Source organism: Lithobates pipiens, unplaced genomic scaffold (genome assembly GCF_037356315.1).
Source record: "Lithobates pipiens isolate NorthernLeopardFrog02 unplaced genomic scaffold, aLitPip1_a1.2 Scaffold_10, whole genome shotgun sequence".
NCBI lineage: Eukaryota > Metazoa > Chordata > Amphibia > Anura > Ranidae > Lithobates > Lithobates pipiens.
This window is the reverse complement of record NW_027507686.1, coordinates 208,405,989-208,421,984: the sequence shown is the minus strand read 5'-3', so window position 1 is coordinate 208,421,984 and position 15,996 is coordinate 208,405,989. Positions and strand designations below refer to the sequence as shown.

General features: G+C 42.2%; 1 protein-coding gene across 5 annotated transcripts in view; it reads right to left on the bottom strand.

The window, feature by feature from the left end:
- Positions 1-443: 443 nt before the first annotated feature.
- Positions 444-15,996, bottom strand: part of RCN1 (reticulocalbin 1) — a 48,716-nt gene continuing 33,163 nt past the window's right edge. For all 5 annotated transcript variants that reach the window (XM_077460892.1, XM_077460891.1, XM_077460890.1 and 2 more), the window contains 2 exons: positions 7,646-7,845; positions 444-2,806 (listed from right to left, as the gene is read on the bottom strand). In XM_077460892.1, coding sequence (XP_077317018.1) covers positions 2,699-2,806; positions 7,646-7,845 — 308 coding nt within the window. In that variant the 3' untranslated portion in view covers positions 444-2,698. The remainder of the gene's footprint in view (positions 2,807-7,645; positions 7,846-15,996) is intronic.

The following is a 15,996-nucleotide window of genomic DNA, read 5'->3' as shown; positions in this document are numbered from 1 at the left end:
AAAGTGACCATTGTCACAGTGGTCACATGATCAGAGGCCAGTCCCATCAGCTACTGACCTTTATTCCAGATCGGGGGCCGTCTTTAAACAGAGCGGTCTTTGCGCTGGGAGTGCGAAGTGAGCAGGCTTTCAGCGCATAAACATCGGCCACCCAGTAACCAATATGTACAGTGTGTGTGGGGGGGGGGGGGGGGGGTTGTTAAATTTCACCCTCTTGCTGCCGCATATGTGTTGGGTGGTCATAAAGGGGTCAAAAACGAACACACTAGCACATTCTGAATAACAAAATTTTTTTAAAAAGCCCACACAACACACTTTTTTTTTTTTAAATAAAAATTTTTTAATAAAATACTGATATGTTAAAACAGGCAGAACCGGTTGTCTGTATACAGAATAAAAACTCTGTATTATTATGAACAATTCAATCCGCAATATACAATAAAAACATTCTTAATCTTTAATAAAGATTTATATGTACAAACATTATTAGAAAAAAAAAAAATATTTTCCCAAATTAGGCTAAACTATTGACTGTTGCTATTAATCATATATGTAAATTTTATTGAGGCCATACAGGAAATGGTTTATTCACATGATGTGAGAATGTTGGTGAATACCAGTGAAGTAAAGAGCAAAAAGTTAGCTGGCTGGCCTTTTACTTAAAGTGAGAGGTACTCCTCGAGGGCGGGGCTAGTCAGTCATTCTTATGGTCCATATTTGATATGGTGGGAGAAGTTGTGCCAACAACAGATAACTATACTGTGCTATTATTAACTTTCATATATACATAGGTGAAAGGCTAACTTGCTCAGTCTATACTTGTAGTTCGGAAGCAGGCAGCATCATCAAGTGTTTTTTGGAAAACCGGTATTCAGAGCTATTAAGACCAGGTACGACTGAAATGCGTGAGCAAGGGACCTTGTAGCAGCCTTTTTTGATCATGTAACAAAGTGTATACCGTTGGTGGCCTCATGCGCAATGGGGTTGATTTACTAAAAACTGGAGTGTGCAAAATCTGGTGCAGCTCGGCATGGACACCAATCAGCTTCCAGGTTTTTTTGCCAAAGCTTAAAATGAACAAGCTGAAGTTAGGCAATCAGCTTCTCTCATGCACAGCTGCACCAGGTTTTGTACTTTCCAACCCTACAGAACTCTGAATAAAAGCTGCTGCAGCTGGACGGTGCACCGAGCGGTACTATGGTTTAGGCTCCTTTCACTTTTTTTTTTTTTTTTTACAGGCGCCATTTTTACCGCTGTATCGCCTGAAAACCGCCCCAGTGTGAAAGGGGCCTTAGGGCAGTATGTGCCCCGGGGTGAATTTGTCCCTAGGAGCATACCGTCCTAAACCTCTGTAATGGATGTGATCATGAGAGTTATAAGTGAAATGCCTATTTCTGGTACTCTTATAGATATAAGTGCTTATCTTTCACTATCAGCTATCAACCTTAATCATACTCATTTAATCATAATTAAGATGTCTGCCAGCTTCTCCCTTCATGTGGAACGAAACTGCAAGGGTTAAAAAGAGCAATGTCAAAAAGAAGATTGCACCTGTTTTCGGCACCATGAGACTACACCCAAGAGGAAGAAGGGGCTGAAAACAAGACCCTATTTTAGCTACGATAGTTTGCTTTTACCTTTTTAAGACATAAACCAGCTAAAAAGCTTATCCTCCGTCACAATAATGAATATGTATAATTTGTGGTTTGTACACGCTGTCTTTCATCTAATTTTTGATTTGATAGTAAGATATCCGGCTCATTGGATATCAGCCGGAGTTCAGGAAATAAAATAGAGAAGTATCTGAATACTGAACTGTGTCTGCGTCAGTGTTTGACTTCAAGTGTGCACACTTTTATATTGAGGATTAATTTGGCCAGGGGGACAGAAACAAAAAGGTACCGAGCGGTTCTATTTCGGATCCAAAACACCTCAGTACCACTTGGTACACCATCCAGGGTAGTATGTACCCAGGGATGAATGCCCAGAACTCAGACTGCTAAACGTTAGTAACAGATGGTGCACTGTCCGGCCACAGCAACTTTCACCCTCAAAGAGTTCTACAGGTGCCTTCTGCCCAAGCCAAAATGCTCCTCTCATTCACCAGAGCAAAAAAAAACACACAGTCTCCATGAAGTCCAAGGGTGCCGACTCTCCTATTGTTGCATTGTACACAGAGAAGTGCACCTGTACAGCTTTTCTGCTAGTGGTCCTATTCACCTGTTCTTTGCGATGACCAAACTCATGGAGTGGGCATCAAACATCTTTAGCCCACAGGCCTACGACCTCAGCCCTCATGGACTGCTAGGAAATCAGTACAAACCCATTACTACATCCCTCACTAAAGTCTTCCTCTGGCCCATTAGTGGTGCATTTGAATGCTGGTTAAATAATAGGTTGGTCATATCATTTGTACACAAATCCCCAATGTACCCCTGTATGGCCAACATTTTAGTAAACATAAAAAGAAAAGAAAAATGGAACAATCTATGTAACAGACGGTTTCCATCATCACATTAAAATCTGTTCATAGGCTTTTTTCAGAACACTAAAAACCTGGGTAACTCTACCCATTTTGAGGTAATGAAGAGCGCATACATTTGTGGCGGTGCAAATACTATGGTTTTAGTAGAAGTCAAGTGAAAAATAAAAAATAAAATAAAAAAAATGATAGAATCACAGCTGTGCAGTCTTTCAATCACAATTCATCATGGTTCCTTGTAAGGTCTTCTCCGTAGTTTGTAGCCTGGCTTCCTACAAACATGTTCCAATTATTTATTATCTCCTCCTTGGTCAGTAGTTTATCCTGTAAGCAAAAGACAACGTTAAAAGTTTATTTTACTGCCAGCCAGGCTTGTGTATGCAAAGTGTTTGAAAGGAAGGAAGAGGAACTACTGTCCATAACAACCAGAGCCCAGCAGTTTTTCAGATAGTTAGAAAATATACAAGCTTATTCAATAAGATAGTCTACAGAGTAGGGATGGATGGATGGATGGATGGATGGACTGAATGCCTAACCAGAACCAACTTGATTTTATTTTACTATACTTCGCTTAGGAGAGTTCTTAAGGGTTGCTTGAGGTTATAGCCTCAGGTATGACCACTGCATTTTACATGGCTATACTGGGTAAGGCACCTTTGGGTATCTTCATGCCAGACATGTCATATCAAAGATCAAAGTTTACTCTATGGCCATATGCTTAACCACCTGACCTCCGGAAGATTTATTTCCCTTCATGACCAGGCCATTTTATGCGATACGGCACTGCGTTACTTTGACAATTGCACGGTCATGTGACGCTGTACCCAAATAAAATGTATGTCATTTTTATTTCAAAAACAGAGCTTTCTTTCGGTGGCCTTTGATTACCTCTGTGGTTTTTATTTTTTGTGCTATAAACAAAAATATACCAGCAATTTTGAAAAAATAAAATAAAAAAAACAAAATGAAAAAAACCGATTTGATATAAAAAAATAAATAAATATCAAATTTTTCTTCATAAATTCAGTCCAATATACATTCTGCTCCTTTTTTTTTTTTTTTGTTTTGTTAACAAAAATATGTAGCAGAATGTATATTGGCCTGAATTTATGAAGAAAATTTTTTTTTTTTTTTTTTAACAAAAATAACACCCCAATAAAAAAAACCGTATATTATTGATTGCCGTTATTACTAGTAAAAAATTAAAAAAATAAACCAAATCAGTGACTTATAGTGGGACTGCGATGTAGCGGCGGACATTCTGACACTTTTCGGGGACCAGTGACACCAATACAGTGGTCAATGTTAAAAATATGCACTGTCACTCTACTAATGACACTGGCTGGGAAGGGGTTAACAGGGCAGATCAAAGGGTTAACTGTGCGCCTAGCCAGTGTTTTACCATACTGCGAGGCGCTTTTACTAGAGGAAGAGATGGAATTCATTCTCTGCTTTGCAGGAACAAACTCCATCCCTTCCTACCTGTCAGAACGGCGATCGCCCTTGTTTACATAGGCAGATCACAGTCCTGTCTCTGCCCCACAATCAGTGGGTGATGGCGGACAGCAAGTACCCGGCACGCAGCCCATCAGTTTCCGTGTGTAGTCCCAGCGGAAGTGAGCTTGCCGGCAGTGTGCACACACCCCCTACCCATAAGTGAAAGATATATAACATGATCCAAAGCACAGCTGCTGCCCTGTAGCAATAAAATTGCTATAGGGCAGTCGGCAAGCGGTTAAGGCAGAACTACACTTCATCTGAGAACCACAGACCAAAAATGCTATTTAACAAATTTTTAATAGCAAAGCAAACTCAGCCACTCATACATGTCTCCATGCTTTATTTTGTTGAGAAGTCACTTTGAAAAAAAACATCCTCCTAGCATTTCTTGCCGTAGCCATCTCGAGTGAGGGCAGATGACTCATAGCATTTACTTCCTGGAATCAACCTGCCCTTAGCTCAGGCAAGCAGGAGGTGGTTTGCTTATCAGAGTAAAGTTTCCGATTTAACCTAAAACTCCAGCCAAATCATATATCCACTTTAGAGCGAGTGGAGAAAAGGTTTGAATCTCTCATGTTTTACTCCACTCCCTTTCCTGGTGAACCATAACATGACGTGAAGATATAACCCATGAAAAGCAGACAGAAAAAAAAAAAAGAAAGGACCAGAGTCTCATCCTTACCCACTCACCCACCGCAAAAAATAAAAAAATTATTGCAAAGAGTGCGAGACACAGAAGCAGCGAAAGGCAGAATTCTGTTACTATCACAAGTCCATTTACAACAATGTTCCTGCTGTAAAATTGAATTTCTCACAAGAGACCTTCTTAACATTTCCCCTGATAATACTGCTAACAGATTGATAAATCTGCTGAAGCCAGCAGTCCTATTCAATTCTGTGTACAGCAATCAGAGAATGGAGATGTAGGATGCTTTAAAGTGGTTCTAAAAGGGAAAATGTTTTTTTTTTACCTTAACCACTTGCCTACAGGGCACTTTCACCCCTTTGCTGCCCAGGCCAATTTCCAGCTTTCAGCGCTGTCTCTCTTTGAATGACAATTGCGCCGTCATGTAACACTGTACCCAAATGAAATGTGTATCATTTTTTTTTTCACACAAATAGAGCTTTCTTTTGGTGGTATTTAATCACCACTGGGGTTTTTATTTTTTGCTAAAGAAAAAAGAAGAATTTTTCATAGTTTGTTATAAAATTTTGCAAGTTTTCTCCTTCACTGATGGGCCCTGATTATCAGTGCCGATGTCCCTTTAACACAAGGCGGTTTTCTTCCTCTCTCCTCACGCTATCAGCGCAAGGAAAGAAAAGCTGATAATTGGCTCGTGTTTACATCCTGTGATCAGCTGTCATTAACCACTTGCCTACCAGGCACGAAAACACCCCCTTCCTGTCCAGGCCATTTGCCAGCTTTCAGCGCTGTTGCACTTTGAATGACAATTGCGCGGTCATGCTACACTGTACCCAAACACATTTTTTTATAATTTGTCACACAAATAGAGCTTTTTGGTTGTATTTAATCAATGCTTTTTTTTGTAAAAAAAAAAAAAAATTTGGGGGAAAAAAAAAAAAAAAAAACACTAACTTTTTTTCTGTCAGTAAATTTTGTAATTTACTGTAATTAAGTAATTTTTCGCCTTCACTGATGTGCGCTGATGAGGTAGCACCAATGGGCACTGATAGGCTGAACTGGTGGGCATTGATGAGGTGGCATTTATGGGCACTGTTGAGGAGGCACTAATAGGTGGAACTGGTGGGCACAGATAGGCAGCACTGGTGGGCGGTACAGATGGGCACTGATGGGCGACACTAATGGGCAGCACTGACTGGCATGGCTAATGGGCACTAATTGCTGCCACTGATCACTGGCACTGGTGGGCACTGTATTTTCACACTTTATTTATATATTGTCATATATTGTTATCAGGGTACTGATGGTCAGTGCTCCGATTCACTGATTACTTCCCTAGCTGTCCCCCGAGGAGAGCAAATTACCGGCATCTCTGCGTTTACATGTGACCGGCTGTGATTGGACACAGCCGATCGCATGGTTAAAGAGCCATAGACATGGCTCTTTACACAGATGGGGGGTCACGCTGTGTCTAAGCAACACTGCGGCCACGATCGCCACGCTGCGGGTGTGCGAGAGTGTCCGTTCACATTTGACAGTGCGCGGAAGGCAAGTAGTTAAACACAGCTTTAATTGTCCCTTTACCCCGATCTGCGATCAGCTGAGTCCAAAGGACATGACAGTCACAGAGCATGCCGCCTGCACACTGCAGGATGCCCTCCGGGCAAACTAACCCCACGCTGTAGCCATCTTTTGGCTATACCGCAGGCAGGAAGTAGTTAATGATCTCCCTGCATTAGGGTAATAATAAAAAAATAAAATAAAAGTCACTGTGATTGTCTGCCAGTCTGGTTCCTCCCTGCTCTCACAAAACTTTGTTGAGAGCAGCAGGAGCCATTGGCTCTTGCTGCTTTCAGTCAAATCCAGTGAGCAGGGAGTGGGGCCAAACTGCGCTGTGTGTGTCAATAGACACAGATAGCCTGGCTCGGAATCGAGCCTGCACAGTAAGTGCTTGCTATGGGGGCAGACACAGAAGAGCAGGAGCCAAGAACATCAGCAAAGGACCGCCAGAAGAGGAGGTTTGGGGCTGCTTTGTGCAGTACCACTGCATTGAGCAGGCGAGTAGAACATGCTTGTTCTTTTAATTAAAAATAATTGCCTTTACAAACACTTTAAGGGTTAAGAAAATTGCTTAAAGCTGAAATAGCTGTACATGATGCTCTTTGGACTTCAGAGAGTTTACAATCCAATGCTTGTGTGGACATTAGGCTATCCACGCATGGATTTTTTTTTTGTTTTTTGTTCACCTGGCGGGCTGACCGCAAAAAAGAAAAAAAACTGAACGGATTCCCCCATTCACACAAGCAGGATGGATGGAGGAATCCTCCCTGCAGAGGGACCTCTCTGCTACAAGAATACACCGAACAGCACTGAAGTTGCAGGGCTGCAGGCGCTGATCGAATGAAACATTTCCAACAGTCCTGTTTAAGAGAAGTTGATCATTAGATTGGCTTCTTTCATGTGTGAACGTTCATAGATGGATCAAAATTTGTCTGGTTCAGCAGGGACTGGTTGAATTTCAATCCATCTATGGCCAACTTTAGGAGCATTATGGCTGTCATTGTTTGGCCTAGGATTGAATAGAGGCAGCTGGATACTTTGAGCAAGATAAATTAGGATGCAGGGAAGGGAGATGGCCATGGAGGAAAAAGATGATCAAGAAGGGCAAGAACACAAAGGGAGCGTGAGATGCTCCTAAAAAGGAGAGAGAAACTTACAAATAGATCCCAGGAGTTGTGAATGTAACGTTGCATAGCATTAAAAAGAACTTTTAGAATTCCATCAATACAAAAAAAGCTATAAAAATGGGGTGAGTGGCAATCCACTGATAAAGCTGGCAAAACGCAGATGCCAGGTACAGCTCCTTTTCACCATTTATTTTACTTTTCCCCTTCATATAGGATTGTCAAGTATCCAAAATTGCAATGTGATTCTTGGTTCAAAACAGTTGCTCATAGTGACAACGAATGAGAAGAATCTATGCAATTAGGTATAAAACATTTTATAACATTTCCAACTACCTTGCTGGAGTCAGATTCATAGATCAGGTGTCTGGCCTCAGCCTGGGCATGATCATAGTCCTGGGGAAGAATCCAGTGTCTGATTTCTTCGTGGTCCATTTTTCCATCTTTGTTGAGGTCCCTGAAATCAGAGAACTGCTCCCTCTCTGTGGCCACCCATTCAGGCTCAGGAGTCCCTTCTTCATGTGAAAACATATCCGCTAGAAAGAGCAGGCATTACATTAATAGACATGTAGAAGATAATGTACAGAAAATAAGTTGATTTCACAGTAAAGGTGGCCTCTACAATCACAGCTGAAGTAATCAGTCTGTGCCAAAATATGTTTATTCTGAATCAGGAAAGAATTACATGGGCACAATCGCAAATATAATGCTTTTTATATGCATGTGCAGCACAAAGTTTGGAGTTTATCAAAAACCTCAATTCTGCAGCTGTTCCACGTTGGCTCCAAGACCAAGAACTGAGAGATCACATGACTACTAATCGCTCAGCTCTCAGTCTTCATGGAGAGCTGAGACTGTTAGTCACTGCTCTCCACGCTGCTTATCCAGCGCCAGGCTGGAGACGAGGTGGGGGCAGCTGGCTTCAGCTCTCAGCCATGCGCTGAGAACCCGAGCCAGCTGTCAATGTGGTCAGGATCCTTCAAAAGCCTGGAGCGGCTCTGTGACCTCAGCTTCTATAAGCAAGTGCTCCCAGGCACACGTCATCACCTCCCAACCACAAAACGATCCCCGCTTCTGCTCTCCAGCATGGTTTGCATTCACACTGAAGTAAATCGGACCGCAAGTGAACCGTGCCCGGGACCACCTCTTCCAAGTGGTCCCGGCAAAAGTATGCTTAACCACATCAAGGCACGGTTCAGTACAATCACCCCACATAAACAAACCGGATCAAGGGAGTAAACTGTGCCTGGGCACAATTACATATGCCAGTGTGAGTGCACCCTAAAGTGATTGTGAACGGGCACCTTGTAAAACAACCCATTCAGGTGAAAATAGAAATGAAAGGCAAAACATTTGTATAGATAGAATTTTTTTATTTTTTTTTATAAATACCTTTTTTTCATAAGTGATCACATTCCCTCTGTTCTCTGCTGTATAAGTGGTGGTGGGGGTGGGGAGCAGAAGCATATTGAGCTTCCCAGGGAATGGCTGTGCAGCGGGGGCTTGTGAGGACAAGTCTGATTATTGGAGGAGAGTACACCGAGTTCCTAGCATTGCTAGAGAACTGACCACGCTGTGCTCTCCTTCGTTTGGTCAGTTTTTAATAGGAAAGCAAAGGAACTGGCAGGAACGCCAGTTTTTAGACAACGCCAGATTTTACACAAAAAGATAGTAATACAAAGAGAACAGGATACTGTCTCATACAAGTACATGGTACAGCAGGCACATGTCAGGAATATGAAGTGTCGGTGTAACAAACGCTTTAAGGTGGCCATAGGCGACTTGAAATTTGATCCATCTACGGGCAGGCATTGATAGATTTCAGTACAACCACGCTGTCTCTTTCGTTTAATCACTGCCAGAGGCTATAGCCACCGGCAGTGATTATTGAAATCTGACGGCAGGGAAACCTCCTGCTGTCAGAACACAATAACGCAGCGGGAGGGATTACGCCATCAACATTGACTGTGGAGGTGGGGGAAATCGAGCGGTTTTCTTTCCTTCCATCTGTGGTAGAAGGAAAGAAAATTGTATAATATATGGCCAGCCTTAGGATTCTAAGCCCCTTTAGGGTAGAGACTGATGTGAATATACATTATAAAAAACACTGCATAAATAATAACAACAACAACAACTACTATAAAGAAAACCTGTTACTTAGGCCATCATGGGTAAAATACAAGTTCACTTTTACGCATGTTTATTTCAGCTCTGTATTTAACTGCCTAAAATTCTACATGAAAAATTCTGTATTCAGCCTGTCTGAACCCATTAATTTAATAATAATAATAATAATAATAATAATAAATAAAGATTTACCTGCAGAAAACATTAATAAACCATATGCAGGCACAAAAATAATCCTTCCAATAAAAAAAAAATAAAAAACACCTTCATCTGTGTTCAACACAACACATGACAAATGGAAATGAAAAATAAGACAGGTCATAAAAGGTTTCATTATGTCAATTTTGATTTGGGCACAAAAAATAAAAAAAAAATATGTAAACCTCAAATAACAGAATGTCATCCTTTTTCCTTCTGTCTACCGCTGAGAAAACAACATTCTTGATCAACACCTAAATTAAATTACTTTACCTCTCTCCATTACTGAAGGCACTCTGGGAACACATCCTGTCATTACCAAGTAGGGTGCTGCCTTCTATAGCACTGTGACATTGTACACAAAACAATATACACAATTTGGACCACTTTACCCTCGCTGGGAAAACAGCAGGCCAGTAGGTAAGCACCAACCTCGACAGAACTTTGACCAAAGAAACATTTTAATTGCCAGGAGCCCATTAAACGTCTTGGGAGAGCGGCTTGCCGGCTCTTATAGTAGGATGCGTTTCTGCCTCATTTCATCATACACAAAAGGGGACACAATTATAGGTCTAATTTAAGCACACCTGCATTATTTCAAATCAGATGTATATAGATTTAAATATATATAAGAAAGAGCCAGGCTTCATTGGCACAGTGTGAGCAGTCAAACCCAGGTAGTCGTTCCCAAACTTTTTAGACTTGTTGCGATGTTCTGCAGCTGCCTGAAATTAAGTTTGCAACTGGGGCAGCAATAAATATATAGCCGTTAATAACCCCTGAAATGCCACTGGGGCTGATATATGAACAAAAAAAACAAAAAAAAATATGAACCAAAGCAACCAGTTAAGAGAGACATTCTTAGGATACAGAGATCCTAAAAAACAGTCTCATTCTAGAGCAGACCCACCATGAAAAAGAAGTGGTCTGCTTTCTTACTAGTCTCCTTCCCCAAACACACACACACACACACACACACACACACAATTCCCCCCCCCCCCAAAAGGCCCCTTTCACACAGTCAAGCTGTCCATATTTTTTCATCTGTCCATTGAGGGATGAGAAATGGACAGCAACGCATACCTAGGGGCAACGTGACGTAACCGGATGTCAGCAACACAATTTTTGGACAAGTATTTTATCAAATAAAAAATAAAAAGTCTACTCTGTAGATCCATCATCAATCATGTCGTCCAGAGATGCAAATCCACATCAATTACAATGAACGATGGCCGGTAAAATGGCATGACAAAGAAAAAAAAAAAAAAAAAAAGCCTGCCCAACCTAATAGCTCCCTCTAGCAGCGGGGGAGGCTGTGCTGTCATTCACCAGATGACCCCGCCCTCTTATGACACAATTGCCCCTTTGTTTACTTTAACTCCGGGGAAAAAAACACCAGCAAGTGTCAGTAGCGGTCGGGTTCGGCAGGGGTTTGGCCATTGTTAATCATGACTGATGTGGATTCTTGCATCACTGGACAAAGTGTTTGACGCTGGATTTTTATCAGGGTGTGTGTGTGTGTGTGTGTGTGTGTGTATGTGTGTGTATATATACACACATACATACATACATACATACATACATATATGAAAATAAAATACTTCCTCTGAATGGCTAGGGACCCCGCCCTCTTATGACATGCATGCCCCAGCTGGGTAAATATTTTCATGTGTTGACGCTCTGTGCGCTGAGAGACTCAGGCAGCACATAAGCCCTCCATCCAAAGCTACTCCCCGGCTACTCTTATGCCGCGTACACAGGACCGTTTTTCACGTCGGAACAAACTCCGAAGGTTTTTCAGATGGAGTTCCACTGAAACTGTTGTGCTTACACACGAAAGTCTGATCGTTAAGAACGCGGTGACGTACAGCACGTACGACGGGACTAGAAAAAGGAAGTTCAAGACCCAGTGTGCCACCCTTTGGGCTCCTTCTGCTGATCTCGTGTTAGCAGAAGTTTGGTTAGAGATAATTCGCGCTTTTCAGACTCCAGCTTATTCCGATCGTTTTACTGCTGTTCAGTTTGTGCTTGTGGGTTTGTATCTGGTTTGCAGTGCGTGTAGTCAGTTCGTATCTGTTTTTCAGTGCGTTCTGGTCCGCTTGTTACTGATTTTCAGCTCGCTCTTCACAGGAGTTCATGGACCAAGAATTTGTTACTCCAGCGTGCCTTTGCTTCATGAGATCCAGGAGAATAATCCAAATGATTTCAGGAATTATCTCTGGATGACGGACCCCGTTTTTCACTGTCTGTTGGCTTTGCTCACCCCTCATATCACCAGGCAGGATACCTGCATGCAGTAAGCCATCACTCCGGAGCAGAGGCTAGTCGCCACGTTGCGGTACTTAGCAACTGGGAGAAGTCTGCAGGACCTCAAGTTCTCAACAGGCATCTCCCCCCAGGCTCTGGGGATCATTATTCCAGAGACTTGTTCTGCCATCATTCAGGTCCTGCAGAAGGACTAGATTTTATCCTTTAAACATCACATTATATGTATTTAATGTTTGCTAATGTATTGTATTTATTGCATCATTCCCTAATTACCATGATTGGGATATGCTGTGAATGTCTCTTTTATCCTCATGCATACTGGAAGCTTTTTTAATATGCTTTTTTTGGTCTAGATGCATATTTACCTTCACTAACCTCCCCAGTATGCTATCCTGGGCCCATATACACCTACAGCCTAGTCCCTTTAACAATGTATATGGTCAGCTCCATTGTACCGCTTTCCCCGAAACACCCCCTAAAATGTGTCCAAATGTTTGTCTCGTGTGTGTCCTTAAATTCAGGTCCGTCAGAATTTTTGTAATAAAAGTCCAATAAGGAATGCACATGATCGGAATATACGATGAAAACATTCTGGACCTTTTCTGTCAGACATTCCGCTCATGTGTACATGGCATTACAAGGACTGTGACTGACATCACTGAGATATCTCTAGTGTTATGAATTGTACCAAAGCAATAGTGTATTACTTGACGTAAAAAAAAAAAAAAAAAAAAAAACACACCACACACCACTTTGCATAGGCATAAAATTATATATTGATATAGCCCCTGTGCATTACAGACAACCAAGTTTCCCACGAAGTGCAGGAGTCTGCTGCATTTCGACTGCGGCTCCCTGACACTCGCAAGTGTTGTGCAATACCCCAGGCTGCAGGGCCCATCCTGGGCTGTGTCAGCCTGCCTCTTTCAGCTCGGAAGTGCCCGACTGCTACTACTGCTCAGGTGGCAGGTCCACCGATGGCACTGTAAGGAAGCAGAAGTGGCAGAGGCCATTTCAGGCTGACCTGAGAGGAGCGTGAAATGTCCAGACTCCAGTCAAAGAACTCCTCCCTGCACTTCACTGCAAAGGCCGAGGACATGTGCTGTAGGAAGTGACACCGACAAGAGCTGCAGTAAGCCACACAGGTACAGATGGGGCTGCGGCAGGGAGAGGACAAGGAAAACTGGAATAGGGTGGCCGTGAGGTGGGAGGTGTGCTATGCTCCTCCTAACATTGAAATGGTATGGATTAATGGCCATCACACCTCAGGGGGCACTCTTTAGGTACTTAGTGCCTCCAGAGTGCCCTTTTACATCCTTCAGCATGGATGAACAGTAGTACTAGGAGTCTCTCTCTCGGCTAACATAGGGTTGTTGCTGCCGTCACCTCTGTGCTCCCACAAAAAAACAAGATATAAAAAGTATATAAAAATGAGACAGCGCTGCATAAATAAAACAAAAATGATATAAAATGAAATTCAGAAAAATTGTGTACAATAGAAGTGCTCTACAAAAAAGTACAACAATAATTATTTCTAAGTGATATTTCTTCCACTGGCATGCCGGAAGATGTGACTTTTTTCTTGCTTCAAACAATCTCCATATCAATAGCGCTCGCGCGACCACATGCAATGCTCACTCACCTCCTTGAGAGACCCTATAAGGGGTCAAAGCATGCCTTGCACACAGTGCAACTTTCCCTTCCCTCATTTTTCAGCCATTTTCTTGAAGTCCTTGTTTTTTCAGGCTGCGACCGGAAGGGATACCATTGGTTGCGCCGACTACCTGGAAGTCCGTCATCATATCTTAACATCCAAACTGTCTCATTGACACCATGTACTGCAATTGCGCATCTCTTCGGGAACACCGAAGGTGATGACACATACGGTAGTGTTTTTACGACGTACCCTATAAAATTTACCCTGTCATAGCTGCTAGGCCCATTCTTCCAGATGAAGCCACGTGAGAGGTGGCGTAACTAGTAGAGGTGGAGCCTGGCAGCGGAACCTTGTCGCAATAAGTGTTACCATTCTGATGAATTTTGTACCAATGCTTTTTAATAAATTTTAGTTGAATACTAGCTGGGGTGGTAAGGTTCAGTTCTTAATCCCTTGGATACTGCACTATTGGAGGTACTTTTTGTCTTTTCTACGCATCTGTGGAATTACCAGCAGCCAATGTGGATTACAGTTTGAAGCACCACAGTGGAAGGAATCTACATCTAATATAGATTACTACCGGTCCTTTAAAAGTCTAATAGATTGCCAAGGACTAGTGAGGATTATTCCTGAAGGAAGAGTTGCACTGTGTGCAAAGCGTGTTTTGACTCCTTGTAGAGTCTTTCAAGGAGGTGAGTGAGCATTGCATGTGGTGGCGGGAGCACTACAGATATGGAGGTTGTTTGAAGCAAGGAAAAAAAAAAAAAAAAAAAAAAAAAAAAAAAGTCACATCTTCCTGCATTCCAGTTGAAGAAATATCACTTATAAATAATTATCGGATATATTTTACACAATTTTCTGATTATCATTTTAGTATTTTAATATTTTTTATGCAGCTCTGTCTCAATTTATATAGAGAGTGTTCCTTTAAAGCGGTTGTAGTCTTTTTATAACTTACCTACAGGTTAGCTTATAATAAGGCTTACCTGTAGGTAAAAAAAAAAAAACAAAAAAAAAAAAAAAAATATATACATCTCCTAAACCTGTATGGTTTAGGAGATATTCCCCTCACAATGTGTCGCTGACTGCAGCAGCGCATGGGATGGGATTATCGGCTGAAAGTCCGGCAGACGCCAGACCCTGCCGGAAAGAAATCTCCCATGCGCATTCGCAGGAGCGACAATATCGCGGCTCCAGCCACTTACAGCGCCGGAGCCGTGATACCCGGAAGACACGCCGAAGGAACATGTCAGCTCCCTCAGCGTGGATCAAGCTAGATGTAAGGGCCTCGTTCCAAGGTAAGTATTCATAATGAGGTAGCATGCGGTGCATTCTAGCTCATTACGACTTTTCCCTTGCAGGTCAGAAAAAAATAAAAAAATAAAACAAACAACAACCAAAACACACACACACCACAACACACACACACACACCACAACACACACACACACACACAACACACACACACCATCAGAGGGTTTACTGCCGCTTTAATATCTCTCAGAAGAAGTAAACCTCCGTATACCAATTTTATTTGATCATCCCCTAGTTGTGTTAAATTGGGGAGCGCCACCTCCCTAAAATCAGTTTTGAAAGGTTGGGATGTCTGGCATTAGGTCACAGGACCATACTGTCCTGTACGGTGCACACTTCATGACTGGTATTAGATGAAGTGCAGCAGAGAGGGACAGAGTGAAGGCATGCTTTAAAAGAGGATATGCAAGTGTTAAAAAAAGGCAGCTTCACACTTCCCCCGCTGCGCTTCTGCTAAAGCACAGCTATCCCGCTGTTTTCATGGGGGTTAGCTATGCTTGCCTATAGACTTTTATGACATCATGTGGTTTTGGTATGGTTTCAGAAAGCACACCAAAAACTGCATCTCTGGTGTGCTGTCCGAAACTGCATCAATGACAGATCATAGAAGTCTATGGGAAAGCGCAGCCAACCTGCATGAGACCTGCACACCGGGGCAGTGAGAGGCTGCCCTAAAGCAAAAGTAATGAAAAGATTTTTTTTTTTCTTTAAAAGGTAGATGTATATATTATAGTGAAAATGCAGCTGCGCAAAGAGGGTTTGTCTGTAGATAAAAGCAAAAAAACATGTAGCTTTGCCCAAAACGGAATATTGCCCTTGCTATAGGTGTAGGCCATTTATAGAAATCATTAAGCCAGACTGGAAACTCCAGCATGTTGCCAAGGTCCAGCTATTGCTGTTCACTTTCACCATCAAAGTGAGCTCTCCAACTTCGAACTCAAAACTACTGCATTAGGGGGAGAGAGAGTGTGCGTGTGAAGGGGTTTGATTCAGAGAAAGAGCTCACTACTGTGATGGCAAAAGGTAAACACGAATAGGTGAGACCCTCATAATGTTCTGGGAGTATTCCATTTAGGCTTCTTAAGGTAGAAATGGCCTACACCTATAAGAAAGGCATTATTCA